At 41.3% G+C, this 24,232-nt stretch overlaps 1 protein-coding gene across 1 annotated transcript; it reads right to left on the bottom strand.

The window, feature by feature from the left end:
* Positions 1 to 5,154: 5,154 nt before the first annotated feature.
* On the bottom strand, positions 5,155 to 13,986 carry KCNK18 (potassium two pore domain channel subfamily K member 18; the record flags this gene model as incomplete). Its single annotated transcript, XM_081192395.1, has 3 exons — positions 5,155 to 5,966; positions 12,561 to 12,704; positions 13,767 to 13,986. 3 exons carry the CDS (start codon positions 13,984 to 13,986, stop codon positions 5,155 to 5,157), a joined length of 1,176 nt encoding a protein of 391 aa, XP_081048521.1.
* Positions 13,987 to 24,232: the final 10,246 nt, after the last annotated feature.

Raw genomic sequence — 24,232 nt, 5'->3', positions numbered from 1 at the left:
GCTTCTGGTGCTCCTATGTCATTCCATCTCCCACCCACGCCTATTTTCAATTTTCCCTTTCCACTATGTTTAGTTTGCTTTAGGGTTTCCACGCCTAAGGTTTTTTCTAAAGTTTCCTTTTGTTTATCTGCAAGCCTTGGGGTTGCACCAGGTCTGTTGATATCTCCCTCTTCTGTGTGTATGGTGCTGTTTTGGGGACTTAAGAGTCCATACTCAGTGCCACTTCAGAGGGGCCACCCAAATTTACATCTCCAGAGTAATTTCAAGACAGCTTCATATTTACCTATGTTTTCCTGGAAGCACTAGTTGAGCTTTGGGTGAAATTGTTTCGTTACTTTTCAGTTATATCAGGGCAAGCTTAGAGGCATTGTAGAGCATAAGTAAATATCAGGCAACCTGAAAGAAATTTGTAAGTCACTCCAAACAGTGCTGTTATTTTGGAACAACAGCTGCCAAATGAAACTAAAGATTAAATACCTAGAATGGTGTGATGCAGGCATAACCTTTATTAGTATTGTTTTGCATACATTAAAGCATATGATAAATTATTCATTAATTCCTAGCAATCAATCATGATTATTGAGGTTACTGAAAGCCCGTTTATTTAAATACTCTTTGCTTAAACCATAGGAAACAAACATAAAATAACTGCTTTTATTGGACAAACGTCATTAACAGTTTGCAAAAAGATCAGGAACTCAGAACGTGGATTTTTATTTTCTCACTTCTTACCAGGGGTGTGGTTAGTGGGTGGTTTAGCAGGCCCCCTCCAAGACCCACATCTTTTATGCTGGGCCCCAGATCTCTGGACTCCTTTACCATTAAAAACAAACTTTTAAAAAATCTGCTTTGGCTTGCATTGAATGTAGTGCTAAGGAACTGTCCCATGAGCACAAGGATTTCTGCTTGTGCAGTGGGACTTTCTTCCCTCACAGGCCTCCTAAATCTGTTCTGGGGGTATCCCCAAGCCTCTGGGGCAGATTTGAGGAGGGGCACACATGGGGGAGGAGGAAAGTCCCATTGTGAAAGCAGAAATCCTTGCACTGACAGGGCAATAAATTAGTGCAATGTTTTGGGGGGGGAGCCTTTGCTTACAGGGCATGCTGGGGATGCTATGAAGCACAGTGGCAGAGAGACCCCAGCCAAACCATCTTAATTCACTCAGACACCTAAACTTGCATCTATACATATAAATTAGCATATGCACATGTTGTGCCAATTTGTGGCATGGGCCTGTGTTGTTAATCTCTTAAGTACCTAGCAGTGCTCCTGCTTCTTATACGGGAAAAACAATCAGCTCAGATCAAGATGTGAACTGTAAAAGGAGTCCAGCATAATCAAATGATACATACTGAAGAACTGCCCATTTGTATTGAAGCAGGGTTTTAAAAGTCAGAGCAGTGACCCTACCAGGAATACTTCACTGATACGAGAGCCTGTATACCCAGTTCTGCACTACTGAACTTTCTGACAATCAAAATGCACTTGTATATAGGATTTGTGTGACAAAGAGAATCAAACCCACTTTTGAGACCAAGTGTAAGCACCATTGGGAAAATATTCATGCATTAGGATGACAACGCTTTTCTGTGATCAAGGTATACATTAAGTTTCATTGATTTAATCTTTGTAACAGCCCTGCTATGAGATGATGGTTATTTCACTGTGAAAATGAAAGAGGTTAGTGAGAAGGCACCAGTCTGTTCAGCCAAGTTATCATTGGTAAAATTTGGTATAAGAATTTAAAGTGCTTTTCAGACTGCAGTTTTACAGAAACACTGACAATGCATGCCCAACTCTGACTCTCTGAAAATATTATAGTAACTGCAGCTAGAACATAAAATCAGGTTAGTTGTGCACACAATGACTGCTAACTCAAAGCAAGTGCATGCCTGGGGGGAGGAATCTTTGCTGTTTGCAAGGTGAGTTTTCATTATGTGCTTTAATAACAGGAGTACATTGTTGTGAAAGAAAGTTTCTAGTGATAGTACTGTAGGAAATAGAAGAAATGCATTCACTATGCTTAATAAGAAAAATTGCGGTTTTTATGATTTTGAGAAATTATTGGGTTGTTGTTTTTTTGCTCTCAGCCATAGTTGAGCCATTAAAAGAAGAAGATCAGGATGTGTGAGGAGTGCTTAAACTCTATCCAAGTATTCTCTGCAAAGTAACAAACAAAGATTGGACATATGCAGGAAAATTTGACATATCCCTCTCAGCCACATATATTTTCCAAAGAACACATTGTGAAAAGCTTCATGGGGGGGTATGAGACCTTGTTATTCATTCAGTGCCTGGCAAACCAATTCAATCTTCTCTCTTGCACCAGGCCCAGGGGTGGGAGTGTTCAGTCATTTCCACCCAGCTCTCCTGGCTAAGCTAGCCTCCAGCCTTCTGCCACTGATGAAATGTCGCAGGTTTCATTCCATTAATGTTATTATCCTTCTGCCTACGAAATGTGCAGGTGTGCAGCAGTGCTTCCTATGGGATCTCCTCTACCCTGAAATGGAGTATTTTTGTAGAGGAGGGAAGCTGCCCTAGGATCTGTTCATCCTGAGCCACTGCTGTTGTGTGATGACACTGGGCCCAGTTGATGCATCAGCTCCAGCACTTTTGCTGCCTCTCTCCACCTTCCATGTCGGCTGCTGTGTGTGTCGGGGCTGGAGATGTGGCCTGTTGCTTGATAAAGCCTTGCTGCTTGGCAGCCAGGATTAGGATTGCACCCTAAATGCCACACTACTCAGTATTAGGAGCAAGTTGTGCCAATTAAAGGGCTTTTTAGCAGAGGCACCCGGAGAAAAATAAAGACATTCCCTTTGTGACAGAGGTGAAGTGGCCAAGAAGGGGTTGGTTGGACTGGTTTAGTTGCCTTCCTTCTCTCTCTCTCATGGGGCAAGCTACAGCCTAGGCTGTCATAGTGCTTTTCATTAGCTTTGCCTGGTTTATTATCTGTGGCTTCTCCTGCACAAGGCTAGTCTGTCCACAGTTGCCCATGCCCTGATAACCTCCCAATTGGATTCCTATAATGTGTTCCATCTGGGGCTGCCTTTGAAGGCAGCAGTTTGGAAGCTTGAGCTGATACAGCTGCCAGGATTTTAACTGGCACAGCCTATTCAGGTCATATATCGTTAAAGGAGCTCAACTGGCTGGCTGGCCACTTCTATGCCCACCCAAAGTGCTAGCATTGACTTTTAAAGCCTAAACAGCTTGGGATCCCAGTACTTGCAGGAGTGCCTTCCTGCTTGCACTCTCAGATCATTAGCTAAGGTTCTTTCCTGTTATTCTTTATTTTCTTTAGCAAATTTATACACCATTCAGTCAAAAGGAAAGTCCCACCTAAGTGCTGAATGATACAAAACATTACATGAAACAATATAAAATTCAAAAATGAATACTGTACTGTCAGTCAAGTAACTAATAATACAAAACTGGTCACATTTCAGGAAAGCTTGATTAAACAAAGATCTTTGCTTCTAAGTTAATACAGATGGAACTTGCTTGATCTTCTTTGACAGGGAATTCCATAACATCAGTGCTGCTACTGGTAGAGGTTGATCTGTTAGGACAAATGGGCAGTTGGCCCACCAACCTCAGATTGCCCTCAGCCATCTCTCACCTGTCCACTTTCTTGCTGCTGACCATTCAGTGGGTAGCTTTGCCTGGCAGTGGCCCCAAATTGTTTAAGGCTTTATATACATACTAACAGCAGCACCTTAAATTTGATCTGTGGGTCCAGAATTGGCCTCCACAGTCACTCACGGACACACTGTTAAGACCATATTTGGCTATGAGTGATTGCCAAAGAAAGAAGAAGAGATTGGACCCAGTAGCATATTGGCTTATTGGCAGATTTTTCAAGCCTAGGAAGATACCTGCGTTTCCAGTGACAGACACCTGTAGGAGCATCCCCCAGACTGCATGCCTGCACTTTCAAAGGTCATGCAACCCTGCCCAGAACAAACAGCTGGCCTATCTTCTGACAACAGAAACCACTTGCCCACAGAAGCTCTGTCATGCCAGGATTCACTCAGTTTCCTAGCCTTCATCCAGCCCACCACAGCATCCAGTCCAGAGCTTATACAGCCACTTCTGGTTCAGATGTGACACACAAAAAATAGACCTGGGTGACATCAGTGAAGTGAGTGATAACTGGAGAGGGGGCTTTCTCAGCCATGGTGCCTCATTCATGGAATGGCATGCCCCAGGAAGTTCACATGGTAGTAATGTTGCCATCTGAAACTGCCTTGGTTGCCCTGGTTGATAACCATCTCTAGGAGATACAGAGGGAATGTAACATGGTGGGTTCTTCTGGATTTCTTCTCAGTGGTTTTCAAAGCCATTTGCCATGCTTAGATCAGGGACAGCTGAGAGAAAACCAGCTTCCACGCCAGTGTCCATCAAGGAGTTCTTGCTGTTATGGATGACCCCTTAATTGCAGATTCAATTGTCTTTATTTGATGAAATTGTTTTATTGCACATTTTAATTTTGGATGCCTATATTTCAATGATTCTGTATTTTTTATATACCTGTAAACCATGTTGAAATCCTTTTTTGCATCAAGTGTTATATAGATTGATTGATTAATCACCATCATATTTTAGGTGCCAAACAACCCCCCTTTTATTATCCCAGGCTTTTAAACTTTAAACATTTTGAAAGCTTACCAATTATCTGTTTTATTTTGTTATTTCAATTGCGTAAACGTACATGGAACCAATTTCAGTAAGATGTGGTATATTAATATTGTAAATATTTCATGGTTATTATCAATTATTCTAGCTCACCGCTGTCATTGCCAATGGAGTAGGGAGAGCCAAATGGTTGATATGTCCACACAATTGTAAATATTCATATTTAACAGAGAGGCACCTTCTATATTTCCTAGTGTTCCAAAGAATAGTTTTATTCCATCAGTTTTAACACCTTAAAGGGGAGGAATGCCCTCACTATCATTTGTGTTCAGCTGCTACATAATCATTTCACTAGTTTACAGCAGATCCCACTGTCAATGAAAATAATCACCCATCGTGATTTTCCATTACTGAATCAAAGGTCGAAAAACAAAAGCATTTGCAATAGCCTGCAGCAGCTGCCCATCAACATGAGTTTGGAACTGATGTTGCTGCCTCTCCTTTTAGTTAGATGGACATTTTTCATATCATTTTTGGTGGGGTATTTTTCCGTCCGATGCAGCAGATCAACTTTTTGTACAGAGAAATGAGCCTGTCTTGTCCCAGCTTGAAAGCGATGATGACAATTTCCATGCCGACCACAATATAAAACGACAAAAACAAAAAGAAGTTGGGGTGTTCCAGGGCAACGTCACCAAAGCCAATTGTTGTTAAGGTGATGAAGCAGAAATAGAAAGCGCCCTCGAAATTCAAACGGCTTTCCCAGCGCGGAAGGATGGCGGCAGCGCAGGAAATGTATACAAAGACAATGAGCATCATCAACCAAAATGGCACATCCAGCTTTTCTACTCTTTTCCCTATATTGTCAATGTTGTCAATCATGTGGTTCATCATTGCCCCTGAATCCAGTTCAGGGCATGAACTCCATCGTTCAAACTTGCCAGGTCTCGGTGGTGCAAGGAACTGGTTCTCCCTGGCAATAAGTTGTTCAAATATTTCGACATTTCGACTTTGGCAAGGCTTTATTTTCAGTGAAGAATGATGTCTTAGCACTTCTTTGATGTTTAAAGGTTCATGAAGGACTACTTTAGTTTGCCTGAGAGCTAAGGATCCAGATTTTGAGTCTCTCTTCTTCTTCCAGCAGGATGCAAGAGAAAGTCTGGCTAATATTTTTGACTGTAGTTGTCTCCCTTTATTGTAAGATGTGGATAATATAGATGAGAGGATGTCTCCCATATCAGTGAGAACTAAGAACATTAGAGGGATGCCAAATAATGCATACAGCATACACAAGTATTTCCCAGGTCTTGTCACAGGGTAGGTATGACCATAACCTGAAACCAAACAGAATCAGAGAAGTACAATTTAAATTCCATTTGATTTGTTTTTTTCACTGGTATGTCAATTAAATCCAAGCTGATGAAATATGCAAAGAATTTCTTCCCTTTATCCAATATTGCTTCCCTGCCACCCAGAACGTGAAGTCTAAAAACAGACAGCTCTACTACATTCATGTATTTCCATTGCACGTGACAAATACTATGCAGAATTTAGTTTTCCTACCTACAATGCAAGACGAAATGGTTTCTTTAAGTCCCCTTTTGTGCATTTTAAAATTTTTTGGGGAAAGTTGCCTCCTTTTGTAGAGTTTATCCTTAGTTTCTTCATGCTTTTCTCCAAATAACAACATTCTTCCAGTACAGTGGTACCTCGGGTTAAGAACTTAATTTGTTCTGGAGGTCCGTTCTTAACCTGAAACTGTTCTTAACCTGAAGCACCACTTTAGCTAATGGGGCCTCCCTCTGCCGACGTGCCGCCACCGCGTGATTTCTGTTCTCATCCTGAAGCAAAGTTCTTAACCCGAGGTACTATTTCTGGGTTAGCAGAGTCTGTAACCTGAAGCGTCTGTAACCCGAGGTACCACTGTATCTAACTTGGGTATCTTTTGCTCAACTAAAGGCTGATTATTGCTAATCCTTGGTTGATTTTTCTTTTTTTAAGTGCTGGTAGGTGATTTAGCAAGATGTTAGCATGCTTCAACTTCATCTCTTTGTAATACACCGGTTGACTACAACACAGAGCTAGACCAAGACATTTTGCTGCCTGAGGCAAAGGGAAAGATGGTACTTCTCCCATTCCATGCACGGAAGTTGATCAAACTTGTACTTGACTCTTACATCTGGCAATGGGACAAAATTATCCACCCCATCGGAGGACAGCAAGCTACCTTAGGGCTTTCAGGGCAGTCTGTATGGGTCACACAGTTCTGCCTGCTCCCTTCTCTTTAGTATCTGCTGCCTGAGGCAGCGGCCTCACTCTCCCTTAAAGATCTAGCAGCAAAGGGCAAAGCGTCAACAAATCAAATCACATAATGTCAACTTGCATTAATAACATTCCTATATGTTATGATCAGAGTCCTTTCCTCCTAAGAACTAATAGAAAATTGGGTTGGGGGGGGTACAGTGATTCCACACTGCATACAAAGTACAATATGAAGATAGTAGTTTATGAGAAGATCTGTCACTACATATGCTACTTAGTTCATCAAGAGATGTTAGCAAACCAAAGGTTTAACAGCATATCTTATTTGTGTCTACTCAAAAGCATGTTGCACTGAGTTCAATAGGACTTACTCCCAGAAAAGTTCTTATAGAAGTACGTCCAAATACTGCATGCATTCTTGCTACTAAGTGTTCCTACAGTCTTTAGATTCCATTCTCAACTTTACAGCCAACTTGATGTGTGGCCTTGAAGCTTGGAATGCCCTTCCCTCCTTACTTTCCCACCTGGAAGCAACTAATAATGTAGACTTCAGGGATTGGCTAGAGGAGGAAGTTAATTGCTATAATTTAAATGTATGGAGTGGGGGTTTTTTGTTTCCTTTTTATCTCTTAATGATAGTAATTGAAAAGGCTTAAGCCCAGACTCTGGGATTTTTTGGGGGGTGGGGTGGGGTTGTTATTTGTAAAATACTTTAACAATACAGTCCACCCAAATACTAACAAATTCTGCCTGAGGTTACAGGCAAAAGAGAGTGTCCTCCTTTCCTATCTCAAATAAACAAAAAAGACCCTCAGCAAATAGATTGGCATTGCTTTCATGATTTTGCTGGCTTGGCTTGATTTCCTGAGTCCAGGGGTATTTGCCTTACAGGCACCTTCTAGTTCATGAGCCACAACAGTCTGGATTGTGTATATGGATTGGAACAGGAAGGGGAAGAGAACTGGTGGAAGGATAAGCCTTCTTTTGGAGCAGGGAACTATTTTATTATTATTATTATTCTTTCCAGCTTTATGATAGTATGAAATCTCCAGTGCAAGTCTACAGCTGGACAAATATCCTTTTATATGTTTGCTGCTTTAAGATAACGTTGAAAAACCTGCTGTACGAAAATATTTTCAAATTTCTTGGAGGTTTTCTTTCCCTGAAAGATAGATCCTTATTTTTCTGCCTCATTCACAACACCTGTATGTTTCCAGTAGTTTTAATAGTCAATGTTATCTATTCTGTTCAACATATAAGGTGGCAAATACCCAACATATGAATTTTTTATAATGATTTTATTCTAGGTTAATACAAATGGACTTTGCTGCAGCTGCTAAGAATGTCATATTCAAACTGGATTCCTTTATTTGCTCATTTATCATTTGCGCCCTAACAGGATTTGAAAACTAGTATTTCACTGGAAATATTTTTTACAATCAACTTTTTGATACTTCAGTTATAGAAACATTTCTACGGCTGTTCTAACTGTGAGGCTACAGCATGGGAAAGTCAGAATGAGTAAGGTCACTCTGCATGAACTACTTGCATCACTGCAAACTCCCTTTGCATGCTTACAGAAGCAAATCTCACTAAGTTTAATGAGACTTACTCCTTAGTACAAGGATGGTCATTCTTTCATCTGTCTTTGAGAATAAGCTATGCTGGGCTGAATGCCATCAGTTTGCATAACCAGAGCTGAAAGTGGACCTAACCCCCACACCCATCCTCGTCTTTATTCTCTCTCTTCCATGATTCTGCCTACACAAGGGGATGGGGACAGATGGCTCTTGACAGACATCTGATCCAATAGCTTTCTGCAACCTAAAGGCCATAAGATCCAAACACACCTGTCATGCTCTACCCTAGCAAGTGGGTTGCGGGTTGCAGCCTCACTGACTGCAGTGGGCCAGCTGTTAAACTGATTCAGCCCATCTCACTTGGAATGCTGTTGCTGGATTGCAATGTATGGTGTCAAAAAAAAAAAAGTCTTATGGTCCATTTTAATCCTCACAGCAGTCTTGGCTAGGCTGAGATATAACTTCTGGCCCAAGGACAGAGGGCAGGTGTCTGAACGTGGAACTCCCTGGCCCTCTAAATACTATACTACACTGGATCTCAGTTAGATAGTAGGAATTTGCCACATATCAGGTCCATCTAGCTAAGTAGTCTCTACTCTTCTGTCCCTTTATATTCCTTTTCTTCTAATATACACATTTTTGTACACAGTTTTACCTAATATACACATTTTTGGAAAGCAGTTTTCTTGAGTATAATGTATTTTAATATATATATTTCAACAATAAGTTGATTCTCATGCACATTTTACCCTGGAGGAGTGATTTGAAAAATTCAAAGATGTACGAATTTCAAAGGATGGCTGTGCCAGTTGGTACCTCCTCTGATGCTCATGAAAGGTCTCAGTGAACATCCCCTCTTTCCCAAACTGTTGTCTAAACAGTTTGGGAATTTTTTTAAAACAGAAATCAATGACAGACTATAATTGGCCATTAACTCCCAAATCCTTATTGCCTGGATTCATAAGTGACTATGAATCAGACATGCACTGTCTTGTAATCCCAGAATTGTTGACGACAGCAAAAATGATAATTGCAAAAAGTTGGTGTAGTTCCAAAGTGCTCACAATCAAGAAATAGGTTGCCAATGTATGGCAACCAGCCACAAGTGAGGAGGGGGGGAGAGAATGCAGAACAGTGTCAATCACGTCTTAACTTTTGAAAATCATCATATGACATCAATACTAATATTTATATTTTATTTTTGTTAAAAATTGTCATGTATTATTACATGTCATGTAATATTTCTGTTATGAGATACCTTTTGGATCTACCCTGTTGCTTATTTTACTATAAATTCAATTGCTAGAAATAGCAATATGACATTTGTCAGCCACAAACGAATTAGGTCCCTATTACTGTGAATCTTTTGGTATGCATATGTTGCTTAGATGATTCTTTCTTGAAACAGTCATCTTAAATGACTTAGCTAGCACAAGAAGACTAGATTTCCCCATATGATGTACTACACTGGAAGGAAAATGCAAATGTTAAAAACTAACATTGCTCCTTGCTAATATATCTTTAAGAGAACTCCAAGTGAGATTTTACTTGCTCCTTGAATATCATTGGTTACCCACATAATATGTTTATTGAAGTGGCCCCTATAAGTTATTGTCTTTACCTCAATCTCAGGAAATAAATTGGGGTATACCATATACCCTGATGACCTGAAGATTCATTCATTTATTTCTTACATTTATACTCCACCTTTCCTCCAGTAAGCTCAAGGTGGCATACATATTTCCTCTTCCTTCCCATTTACCCTCACAACAATGCTGTGAAGTAGGTTAGGTGGAGAGGTAGTGACCCAGTGAGCTTCATGGCTGAGTGGGGATTTGAACTCCAGTCTGCCAGGTACTCTAAGCACTATACCATACAGGCTATCTGTGCATACAGAGGTAGAGAATCTATCTCTGGTGCATGCATCACAAGAATATGCATAGTGCACATAGCCTAAGCACTAAGAGAGGCATCAATGCTCTGACACTGAAACCAAATCATCATTTATACATTATGCACTATGGCGGTTTGAGACTAGTGTCCTCCTGACCTGGTTTCTTCTTCCTGGTTTGAGGTAGTGGCAATCATATTTCACTGAGAAAAAAATTGGGTTTTTTTTCTGGAGGGGGAGCTCCCAATTTAATTTGATTATATACCAGTATATTCTGACAGGAGGTGAAATAATATTATTAGCAGCTGAATTAAATATGAGGGGTGAATGGGGTGTCAATAGAGGGGTAGTACCTGTGGTGTGGAACACGTGGTTCTCCTTCTGGGGTAGTCTGTCCACTTTGGTCCCCACCCTGCACTCAGCTCTCACCTGTGGCTCTTAGAAGCTGTCAGCACATGACAGCAGCCATATCCCAGGAATGACTTCACTGGCTGGCAAAACCAGGTGAGGGTAGCCGATGGGTCTCAAACCCTTGGTGAGTTAGGGACTTCTCCTGCCCGTGAAGACAGGCGCTGCCAGATTGAGTGGACAAGACTAGTAGTGGGTCCAATGGTGAAGAAAGAAGGGGGTTTCTGCACATGCTGTAGAGGGAAGTGACGGGCAGATGGGGCTCATACACCTGGGAAGGCAGCCCATCTAGGAGAAGGAAAACTCTGATCCTAAACCTCTGCTGCCTTGCAGGATATCTTTGGGAGAAGAAAAAGCTAAGGACTAAACCCTACACAAATCCTGAGTGGAGTCCCTAAGACAGTTGGACAGCATCTTGTACACCTCCTTCCTGCAGCAATGCTGGTGCCAAACATATTGCTCGGCTTTCCTTTGAACCACAACAGAGAGGCTGAGAGGGGGATCTTGTCTTGTCATCTTGGCAGCCTGGACCTCCATACACACTGCCCTGGTTTGTGCCCCAGGGAAGTCACTTCAGTGCTGCTAGCACAGCAGTTTGACTTGCCCCTGCCCCCCAGGCACACTCCATTGTCCCTCAAGATAGATGGAGGCCAACAAAATTAATAAGGAACAGCTCCACCTCCATTGTTCTGCCCGGACGCTGAGGTCCAGTTCCAAGGGACTTCTGGCAGTTCCCTCACTGCGAGAATTGAGGTTACAGGGAACCAGGCAGAGGGCCTTCTCGGTAGTGGCACCCGCCCTGTGGAACACCCTCCCATTGGATGTCAAGGAAATAAACAACTATCTGACTTTTAGAAGACATCTGAAGGCAGCCCTGTTTAGGAAGTTTTTAATGTTTGATATTTTATCACTTTATTATTATTAATACTGTATTAATATTCTGTTGGAATATAATTAAATATGAAATGAATTTGTTTTACGTGTGTTTTATCCTGTTCTCTAAATGTTGTTCATCAACAAGATTAGTAAAGATTTGATGTGATGTGATTTGATTGGGGATTAAAATATGAAGCACAAATCTTCAGAATGTATATAAATTAGAGACACGTCTTTACACATAATACTAACTGACATAATAAAGTTATATTCGAATATTGCAAATATTATTATTTTTAACATCAATAACTTTAAACCTTTTCCAAACAGAAATGTAAGAAGATTTCTAGATTTGGTGTACCTGGGGGCCCTCATGAGTCACACATGCTGTACTCCCTTATACGGCTGCCCCAATGAATAATCCTGGGAGCTTTACCCCATCTTTCTATGGGAAGTTTCTGCAGCCAATGATGACTTAACTTACTTGTTTGTTTCAGCTATTTTTATAACACGTTGTACGTAAAAACTTTATGAGAGGTCCTTGATGTAACTTGCAGTACAATCACATGTTTTCTCGGAAGTAAATCCCACTGCATCCAGTGTGACTTACTGTCTGATAAATGAGCACAGGATTGTAGCTTTGCAACCGTATACCCTATGCATATATATATTTGGAAGTAATCTCTCTGAGTTCAATAAGAGTTACTCCTAGGTACATGGACACCGACATTCACCCTCAAATGACTATATTCACGGTGTGATGTAGGTAACTTTGAGATTCTGGTGGCAAATGCTGTTGCTGAAGAAGCTACAGGTCCCCACTGGGGTTTATATATTTCTTGCAGACATGCTGATGAGCTCAATTATCTTAACAAGTCAAGTGCAAAATACTTTCAAAAACTCATACTTACCCACTGTTGTGAACACAGTGCAGCAGAAAAAGAGAGAGCCCAGAAAGGACCATTTCTTTTTAGGGTCGCCAAACCATTCCCATTCAATTGTTTCAATCAGCTTACGTGCTTCTTCCTTGAACTCATCAAAGGAGATCTCATTTCCTGTTCATAAGAAAGTGGGATTTAGTATTAAACAAACTGAAAATTATGGTCCTGGATGATGGACAATAAGTAAGCGTTATGGACCATTGAGTTATTCAGCACCAACTGGCTGGCTGGCTGGCTTTTATTGAGATTTAGCTTTTTAAAAACAAGTCCACACATGCCTCTCTTCCAGTGCATCATTCCATGGAGAGGAAAGAAATGATTGGACGGGGGGGGGGCGCTTATGATCTGGCAGCTGTCCTCCCCTAATTCCTGGATGGGGGTGGGGTTTTCCACTCTAGCGGGTGTTGAAATAAATGCAAACAGCACCTGCTTGGTAACACAATCATGTGCTTTTACATGTTTTCCATAGCACTGAGCGAAGGCATGGAGAAAATACTGAGGAGTGATAGAAGAAAGAAAACATCATAAAATTAAACCTGAGATTGAATTTAAAGCATAATTTTAACAAAATGTTCCTGACAAATTTGGATCTTAAATATTTTTTCAATAAATTATCACCGTTGCTCCAAACCCATTCTTTCTTAAAATGATGCATCCTGGAACAATCACATTCCTCGAAAAGGACTTATTGCTTCTTAGAATGTGTACAAAACTTGACTTTAGGATTGTAGCATTGTAGGGCACTCATGGTACAGTAATTGGTGTGAAAGAAAGCCTCGAAATGATGAACTCCTTTACTGGAACCAAGGAATCTGTTTCACACCAAAATGTCCATTCATGGGCAGTGCCCTACAACCCATGACCAAGATTGCGGGGTGAGAAAGATCTACACAACAGTAAAGTCATAAAATGGGGAAGAAGAAGTAAGGAGCTGCTGTTTTCATAAACCAGAGATAAGTATGATGTTCGGAAACTGGGAGCAGAGATTCCTCCGAGGATGAGAAATCCTTTCACATTAAAACAAGCAAAAAACAAACCAACCACCCAACACAGTATATTGCAGAGTCACAGGTGCCCAAATATATTCAGACATTCAAAAGGACAAGAGAATTGACATCCACTCTGTGAAATAAACTTGGGTTAATACATCTCTGCCAATGCTACTTGTGCACATACCTGATGAATTCTTTGACAGATTCCAAAGCTGTCGCATGAAAGTCTGATATGCTTCTGTTTCATTGCTTTCTCTGTTGCCTTCAACATGAGAAAACATGAGAGCACCCAGCAATGCGTAGATCACTAAGGAACAAATGAAGCAGACATGAGGGAAGACTGTCCAAAACACTTGGTTGCAGGACTTTTTCTCTGTCTGGGAAGGCGATGGTTCTGTCTTCATCTTCTCAAAACTTTGTCTCGGCAAAAGCAGACTCAAGAAGGCTCCAGCACTCCTGCGAAACCTCTTCCGCTTAAGAGGAATAGAATACACTATTTCTGTTCCATGCTTAAAGCGCTCTTGATATTATAACTGGAGTTATCCTCACAATACCCAAAGGAGCCTGGAGAGAGCTTGCAACCAATCATGTCTGAGAAATATCCGTCTGTCAGATGTTAATACTTTGTGCAGAATGGCTATTGATTTCCACCGGAGCTATAATGCATGCAGATGACAGGCTACAGTACAGCCTCTCCGACAGTTACGTGATATTTGAAAGGAGGGGATAGTTTGGGTACTGTGCAGTATAACTTCCTGCGATCTGCCCTCTGGCAACAACTGAAATGAAATTTCCAGTAAGAGAAAGCAAACTGCAGAGTATAGATAATGGATACAGATAATGGATCGGAATATGATCAGGGAGTGTCCCCAAGGAGTGAAGATGTAGTATCTATTGTGCTTCTGCCATTGTATGGATTAATGTCTATTTCCCAGGGAATTCAAAATATCACTCTGTTTTGCTATTCCTCCCACCCTTTCATCCTGGCTTTCTGGGTGTTTGCTGCACTAAGACTGCAGTCCTAACAACAACAACAACAACCCCACTAACCTGGAAATAAGCCCCATTGAATTCAAGTAGTAGATAGGATTAGGACTGTGTTGTAGGTCAGTATCCTGCGTATATATACAGATTAGAATGCCTTAAGTGCCTTCATTATACACCTTTAGGTGCCAGGCAAAAACATTCCTCTTTAACCTGGCCTTTGGCTGATGGCCCTTTTAAAATGTGTTCTGGAAGGGTAGATTATTGAGTAGAGATGAGTTGGGGGGGCTCTGCTGTGGTGGAGCCCAACATATACCCAAGTGAACAAGAGGATTCCTCCAGACAGTCTCCCACCAGCGGTAGGCAACATTAAACCCCCCCAAATGGAGTGTTTGCAGCAATGTACTGGACAGTTTGGATACACTCCATCCAGCGGGAGGGGCTGAGCAGGAAGAGCTGGAGGAGAAGCAGGAGTTAGCAGGACACAGTCTTGTTGCCAGTAACCAAGTGCTGCCTCTGTGGACTGGATCAGATGCACTAACCCAGACAGAGCATGACTTCGAATGGTCACGTAAGTGAGAGAGTCTTGCAAGTTAACTCACCCTGACTCATATTTAAAAGCTTGGTGGGAGGGGAGGGGAAATTGTTGGGACATCTGCATTGCTTCTGTTCAGTTCTGTATGAGTTACCTTGGGATCCTGATTTCTGGGCCCTATGCTTGCTGCTGAGCCTGTAACATTTTTAGCCGAAATAAAGATCCCTTTCTTATTCTCAACTAAGAGCCACTGTTGTTGTGTTTGGGGATGAGAGTGTGACACTTGGGAAGAGGCCTGAAGGACCACATTCAGTTCCTAGGCCTGGGAATTCTACTCATTTCTCTCAAACCAGGCTGCCAGTCCCTATTTGCTATGTGCTGTTGTATCTCTGAGAAGTATTTTCATGAAATTGCTGGGACATTGTTTAATCTGCTCCTGAAAGCATCCTGATGTTGGGATAAGAAGATGTTGAGTAGCCTTCTGTCTGGGCACAGACTACCTGACCCATTCCTGAGCATGATCCAGTCTACATGGATCAAGAAACTGGGTATCTGTGCGCTCCCTCCCCATGTTCAGGTCTGTACTAATAAAAGGTAAAGCCCAACACATTTTCAAAAGTCTACTTCATTTGCTAACACAGAGATGTTGTGCTATGAAAATATTCTGTGGAAATAGGGGGAGGGGGATTACTGCAGACAAGCCTAATTCTATTATTCCGTCAGATAAGTGCAAATTAGAATGCAGGCAGTTCTTCTAATTTTCTTGGATCACAGTAGTTCAAATTAGAAAGCTCTTTCTTTGGATACTGAAAGGCTTTTAGATAATCAATAACAACTCTCCCTGCATTATTTTATCAACGAGCTGTTGTTTAGGTGTTCCATTATAGTCAACTGCTGTACTTCCAAGCATTAAATGCTCAGATTTCAAGTCCATATAATTTATACATATACTATACGTCTTCCCTTCCTGCCCATCACTAAGTGATTCATTGGGGGAAGGAGTAAAAGGAAAGGGGCAATGTTTGCTACATGCCACACTGTACTCGAGGCATTCCATCGGACAAGAACAGCTGCAGGAATCCCCCACCCTCAAGATCACTGAACTGAGTGGGCAGGTTGGCAAGCCTTGGAGATCAAGAGCAGAAGCAGTGGCAGATAGCATGGTAGTGTGGCATCATGTGCCTGTCCTTCTGTCAGTCATGCTGCTGCTGCTGCTGCTTGCCAGAACATATAAGGGGGGGGGGGGAGAGATATGTGGTGGTGAAGCAAATGCATTCATAATAAACACATTCCAATAGTTTGTTGGGGAATGAACTGGAGTGGGTAGAATTGTTAACAGGACCACTCTGCACATCACTGTTTTCTTGCAGGTGCAACTTGTATACAGTCTAAATGGACAATCTCTGATCGGTTATTGCTTTGATGCAACTCACTATCTCCATGTTTTGGGGTCCCTGTGGTCACAATGACAAGATATTAATACTAAGACAAATCTGGGTACGTAAATCAAGATTGTCATGTTATTTGTTCCATTTCATCTTTTGAGCCATTATCCCAGGCTCACATCTTACAATATAAGACTACTATGGTGAAGATTGGTACTACCTGAAACCATATGGTTAGATGTGACAGAGCCATAGCCAATAACCAAACAACCGCATTTCATTTATATGGGCATTGATTTTCATCTCTTATTTTGCCTGCTCTTGCCTGCTGCTCTCTTGAAATATTAATAGGTGGGTTATAGTATCTTCCATTAGGCATTGCTGGGCCAGGATAGTAGCTTTTCAAGGCATTCCAAATGATCAAAAGCCAACACATGCACATTAACGTTACACTAAAATCAATGGTCTTGAGCTCACATAACCCAACGCTGGTTTATGACCATGAAATTATATTTCTTTTTTACCTCTTTGGTGGCCTCTCTTCAATTATATTAGTTTTTTAAATAGTACAGATATAAATAGGACTTGAACCAGAAGTATGATCTTTTTTATATATCTCACAGTACCTTTAAATTACAATTCATGCTTTCCCAAACAGTTTCTATATGTGATGAATTATGCTTTACATCCTGAATATAAATTAACTAGACTTCTCATAGAGCTGGAAAAATAATGAACAGGGTGGAAACAGCCAAAGGTGTCTTTCAGTTACCTTTAATAAATATTCATCTAAATAGATCTCTGAACCAAGTCATCTGTAAATGCTTAAATGGAGGAGCTGAATGTTGTTAAACTAACAATAGATGTGCATTTTATGGAGTAAAGAAGCTCACTGTGTTTGTGTTATCATAAAGGAAAACCTTTTACATTTAGATATAATATAATTCTGTTGGGAGCTGCCCAAAGTGGCTGGGGAAACCCAGCCAGATGGGCGGGGTATAAATAATAAATTATTATTATTAATAATAATATTAATATTATTATTATTATTTGGTAATATTATCAAGATAAGCTACAATCCTAAGCCTGGCTGACTGTAATATTGTTGTTATCAGTGTGGTTTTATGCTCTTAAATACTATACTTGCTTACTTTGGAATATGTTCCACAGGGATATACGTGTGTTTAGGACTGAAATAAACCATTCTCAAGATCTAGGCAGCACCAGAAAATAAAAGGAAAATATTTTTTATGTGTCTGTGCTGGTTGCATTTGAACAATTTAGATTCTTTTCTTTTCTTAAAAAACCCTTATTCTATTGATACAGTGATTTTTATACAAAAATTATTCAACAATAAACAATGAGTTGTATTGAAGAGTTGACTGGGTTAAGAATCTGTTTTTGATTGCTCTAAGCACATCACAACGAAGGCAGAAGGAATCTCACACACAACTCGTAATAGCATGAATCTGCTTTTTCTATCTCTTTTGGATAAATTAGTAGATAAATTACACTTGCTCCACAGCATGGAACCAAAAAATCTGTGTCTTTTGGTCCTGCGCTCTGGCACAGCCTAAACGGGACGTCTGGTGTTGGGATCAGAAGCCAGGGTAGTTTCTGTAAATCTGGGATGTCTTGCTTGAAATGGGACAGTTGTGCGGTATGGGGTAGAGTTAATGTTAGCCACTGAGATACTGGCTTAATTGGGGGAATCTTTCTTTCAAGAGGAATGGGGCATCCGCTTACTGCTTTCTTCTTCTTCCGATTTAACCTGGCAGAAGAGGATCTTTAAATTCCCCATGGCACCTTTGTTTAATTTAATGCTTCTACAAATATTGCTCTTAGATAAATTATTGATGGGCCTTATTGAGGGATGCCATTTAGAGTATCAAGGGCATATCCCACTATGCCAAGTTTTGTAGTAGCATTTAAAAGAGCCAAATGGGAATGGTGGTTTTGTGCCACTATTATACTTAACAGGGAGATGCCATTACTTCATCCTCAAATTGCACCACAATCCTATCTTCATACTCAGGTCACATTTCTGCTCTACAGCACCTGGCAAGCATTGATGGTGATTAGAGAACAAGTTTGTGCTTGTGGATTTAAATAACAGCAGGAACACTCCCAACTCTTGATGCGTGATTCATTCCCAGTGCAGAAGGTTAACAATCTTAAGAGAGGAATACGCTTGCTTTTGACATAAAGGCTTAAAACTAATGACCTTGAAGACCAACACATATTATTATTATTTATTAAATTTGCATATCGCCTTATACCTGTAGATCTCAGCGCTGTTTATAACACAAAATTACAATATAAAACACACAAATAAAAACAAAAACAGAGACAACCCAATAATCCCCCCCCCCTTCCACAAAACATTTAAAAGGGCATCGGATGTCAATTAGCCAAAGGCCTGATTAAAGAGCAATGTTTTGCCTGGTGCCTAAAGGTGTAAAATGAAGGCGCCAGCCGAGCCTCCTGGGGGAGAGCATTCCACAAATGGATAGCCAGAAAGGGCCCGTTCTCCCGTTGCCAACCTCGGGACCTCCCATGGAGGAGGCACACAAAGAAGGGCCTCAGAGGATGATCTCAGCTTCCAGGTAAGTTCATATGGAAAGAGGCGGTCCTTGAAGTATTGTGTGATCATGACCTATATGTCCGCTGACACCATACAGAGGGACAGGGAATGTGATATCTACAATGGCCACCTAAGAGATAGTGACTTGCCCAAGAGTTTCTAGTTCAAAGTTTCCCACCAACCCCAAGTTTCCCCTGCCCTTGTTGCCACCTACCCTGACCCATCTTAGTCCTGATGAGCAGTAGCGCCATCACAGCCAAGAGAGTAGTACAGTGACAATGCCCCAGCTCATGTGCCACAAGTCCATGGGGAAGAAGAATCCCCAAGCAGGACCTTCTGAAACATACCCTGACAAGAGCCACCATACACTATGCCTCTGAGACCTGTTTCTATGTATCCTGATACATAGCAGATGGTAATGGAAGCTGCGGAGGGGTCTATCAGAACCAACAGCCTGGGGACATCATTTGTGAAGATAATCTGGCAGGACAACTGGAGCCACCTCTGCCCCAATGCCCAAACTAGAAACCAGATTTTCCAGGCCTCAGAAAACTGGCCTCACTCATTAAACCCTGGACAATGTCCAGCCCTACCATTAGGCAGATTGAGGTAGCCTCCAAAGGAAGCTGAGCTGCACGGCTAATGAGAGTAAAGCAATCACTTCAGGAAGTTGGTAGAAGAGCAATAAATTGTTGGTCATCTAATTTGTTTGCATTGGAGGTTTAAATAATAATAATAATAATAATAATTATTATTATTATTATTATTATTATTATTATTATTATTATTTCAGAGTGGGGGTTAAGAGATATTTGTGGGATTTTCTGCCTGATGGACGTCAACATTACTTGGCAAACCTTGAGTACTATGCACATTGATTTAACATCCCTCTCAAATGAAAAGAATCACATTGTCAATATATAAAGCCCTGAACAACTCAGGACCAGGTTACCTGGAAGTCCACCTGGCCCTGCATAGAACTGTAAGATCACTTCAATCATATGGGGAAATTCTTCTCGGCTCACTGCAGTGGGCATTTTCTTCTGCTGCCCCTGTACTGTGGAATGCCCTTCCCTCTGCCATATGTGAAGCAACTACCATCAGTTGCTTTAGACATCTTCGTACAGTAAATGCTTACACTTTGTAAATGTTGTACAAAGTGTGCAACAGTTGTACCCCAGAAGGAAAATAGGTTTTGTTTACGGTTACTCCAAAGTATTTCTTTGCTGCATTGGACAAAGATGGTATCCTTCTATATCATCAAATGTTTATATGAGCAAAAGTGATTAGCTCAGCAGGCCCATTCCATTAGAGAGCCATTTCATCTACCTGTCTGCTTCACGGTTATTTTGTATTTAATCATTTGGGACTGAGAGTTCTTCTGAAGCATACCACAAATAGTAGGAAGCCAATGGGCCACTTAAAGTTAAGTAACAACAATAAATTGCCTGGCACTGGTCAGTCTGTGGTGGATTGTGGCCAGATTCTGACCTCATTTACCCTGAAGCTGCCCAGTGTTTGGTGGTGTAACAGAAACAATGGGAAATTTGCAGGACCATTGATGAGCTATTACCAGAGTATTTTTCAAGATTGTTTTTTCACTTTGGCTTATTGATTATTCCCTCTAGCTTGTTATGCATAGAATCGATGGTGATCAAAGAATAATACTTGGATTTTGCCCTGTGCTGGATTATCCATTATTCTAAGCATTCTTCGGTATAGGACACCAAGTTATATAATGTGTAAATGCGTCGTTTTTGCTGCCTCCATGGGATCCTTTTATAATTTTTTGCTGTTAAGATTCAAAGCACAGCAGCCATGTACCCACCTGGAAGTCAACTTACCTGTCAGGAATGCTCCACAATTCCTACATGCACCATTCAGCTATTTACAGCCCTTTTTTTTTTTTTTTTACTTAAGTAAAAAGAGCCACAAGAGGGCACTCAAGGAACACATGATTTGTTAAACCAGGCTTTTAGGGAAAGGTGGGGAAAGCCTCATTTAAGATGTTTCACTTCAACAACTCAAAGGTGTTTCAAAATGTCAGGCAAGTATCTGTAGGAAAGTCCTTGGCTACAATCAATAATTGGGCAAGCTCGACTCATACCCTTATTATTATGAAACTGGGCTAGTTCATGAGCCAAACCACCCCGCCCTGATCCATCTTAGTATTAACTCTGGCAGATATGTTAGCAAATTTAGATTATTCAGATAGCCCACACTGCATTTTTCTTACCTTTACTTTGCTTTAAATTAGATCAGGTAATAAGGTATCAAGCTAAACACTTTCAGATATCAAAATACCAGAGAGACACAGATTAGACCACAGGAAATCTGCAAGTGCACCTTTTGCTCTCCATTTAGACCACTATGATACACCCTCTTGAAAATGATTTGGCAGGTGCAGAATGCAGACGCTGTTGTGATTGTTGCTTCTAGTTATAGGAAATGTACAACTGCATGAGCATCACTGGCTGCCAGTTTGTTTCTGGGACCAATTAAAAGTGCTGGTAGCCTTTGGAGCCGTTCATGGCTTGAGTTCAGGTCATTTGCAGGAATACCCTCTGCTGTATATAAGCTACCACAGCTTGGTGCCCTCCTTTTATTTTGGACTCCAACTCCCATCAGCCCTAAGGCCAATGGTCAGGGGTGATGGGCTTTGTAGTCCATCAGCATCTGTTGTGCGTCACAGATCCCTAGGGCAAGCTCTGTGGGGGGCTGTTTTGCTTAAAGACACAATATAGGGAAACCATCTCCCACAATAAAGCAACCAGATTGTGTTTAAGCAGACAGACTATGGAATATATCACTTAGACTTGTAATTGCTGCTTTTCCCTGCAGTTGAAACTTACTTGTTTTTATGGCTTATTGGATGGCTTTGTTAATTGGATTATGGCTCTTTGATATTGCCATTCCCTGCATTGGGAACACTTTGCTTTTACTGAAAGGCAAGCTAAAAAGTTTCTAAATAGACAAATAGTGTATGCTTGACTGAAAATTACTATCAACAAGTCAATATTTTCTTTTACAATATACTCATCTTCTTCAAGTTTGGCCCTGCAAGTTAGAAGAGTGGCCCTGATAATTGTGTTGTTACCAGTTTAAGCAGAGATGACACATTAGAGAGTGAAGCTCACATTCCAGAAACTATCACAATTAACATCACTTGGAATTAACAGCATTCATTGCTTTCTCTGATGAGTCTAAGATTCCCTAGCTTTAATTTGGTTTTAAACGGCTTGTGTGTTAAAGGCGCACAATAGCACACAAGGATGTTTGTGTGCAGATTCGTCTTACTCTCTGGAGGGGTGTGGGCTTTATTAAAAACAGAACGGGCCCCTTTTCATGTGCCATATGCGTAACAAACCAATTCAACTGCCCTGTAATATTTCCAGTCTATGGCAATAATGCATGTATTATTCAAAAGCCTATTCCATCCCATTGCTGCATTAATCTGAAAAATAAATATATATACGCAAATTCATATTTAAATGCATATTTGTCTCATGGATATATGCATTTCTGAATATATTTGATCCTAAAATGCACATGCTTAAGATGTTTTGGCATGTTTCTCGAGCTGAAAAGCGAATTGCAAAATCCACGGAAGTACAAAATCTTATGGGCTGTATTCAAAGCCATGTATTAATCCAGGAGGTATGAATTCAATTACAGTGGTACCTCAGGTTACATATGCTTCAGGTTACATACACTTCAGGTTACAGACTCTGCTAACCCAGAAATATTACCTCAGGTTAAGAACTTTGTTTCAGGATGAGAACAGAAATCGTGCGGCGGCGGTGCAGCTGGAGTGGGAGGCCCCATTAGCTAAAGTGGTGCTTCAGGTTAAGAACAGTTTTAGGTTAAGAACGGACCTCCGGAACGAATTAAGTACGTAACCAGAGGTACCACTGTAGTTTGCTTCTGGGTAGACAAATATAGGATTTCACTGTAACTGTGTTTAGGATTGCAGCATAACAGAGTTGTCAGATACAAAAGAAGACATGTCTCCTGCACTTTTAGAAAAGGGAATTTCAGCCAGCATAGTGCACCATGCAATCTACACTTATATGTCCATTCAGAAGTAAACACCACAGTATTCAATTGGGCTTACTCTCAAGAAAGGGTGCACAGAATTGTTGCTCACCACATCACCACCATTGTCCATTAGGGCAAATGGGGCACTGCCCTCAACCAGTCCCTGCCTGCCTACCTTCTTAAAGGTAAAGGGTAAAGGTAAAGGGACCCCTGGCTGTTAAGTCCAGTCGCGAACGACTCTGGGGTTGCGGCGCTCCTCTCACTTTACTGGCCGAGGGAGCTGACATTTGTCTGCAGACAGTTTTTCCGGGTCATGTGGCCAGCATGACAAAGCCACTTCTGGCGAACCAGAGCAGCGCACAGAAACGCCATTTACCTTCCCACTGGACTTGCACTTTGGCGTGCTTTCGAACTGCTAGGTTGGGAGGAGCAGGGACCAAACAACGGGAGCTCACCCCGTTGTGGGGATTCGAACCACCAACCTTCTGATTGGCAAGCCCTAGGCTCTGTGGTTTAACCCACAGCACCACCCGCATCCTAACCTACCTTCTTAGAACCAGCCCAAAGGGAGGCACTACCTGTCAGTTTCCTCCTCCTCATTCTCAATGTTGTCCCTTGTAGAATTTAGCAGGGGGTGGAGACACATGAGTTGGCTCCACCTGTTGTTCACTCTGGCCCTGCCCATCATTGACTGTGGCCCCACCCACTGCCAGCCACCCTGCCTTGCTCTCTACCAGCCCAAATGGGCACCATCCACCACTGCTGCTATGCATTGCTTACAGAATATCACTGCCACCCTTTAAAGTGAATACGTTACAAATAAATAAATGACTAGACTAAATCTAATGTTTATGATCATGGGCAAGGCCTATAAGGAAAGGATCCCTCTGAAGTCTGGGAATCCAGTTTGCTTTTCTGTCTCCCCAAGCTAACCAGTTGTGCAGATTCCATCAGGACTAGCTAGAGGTGTTTCAATTAGTCCCTTTGTTTATGGTGTTTAAAGCTAGAGTGTTGCTGATCTCATTGTTCTTATTTGTATCACGTTTGTCTCAGCTGGAGGGATATTGTGCAAGGCAAGTTGGAGTCCAATCTAGGAAGGAAAATGTTCAGAAGTGTTGAGAAAA

This window comes from Podarcis bocagei (genome assembly GCF_964188305.1).
Source record: "Podarcis bocagei genome assembly, chromosome: 4".
Taxonomy (NCBI): domain Eukaryota; kingdom Metazoa; phylum Chordata; class Lepidosauria; order Squamata; family Lacertidae; genus Podarcis; species Podarcis bocagei.
Note: the sequence above shows the minus strand (reverse complement) of the source record. Positions and strands in the feature narration are given on the sequence as shown.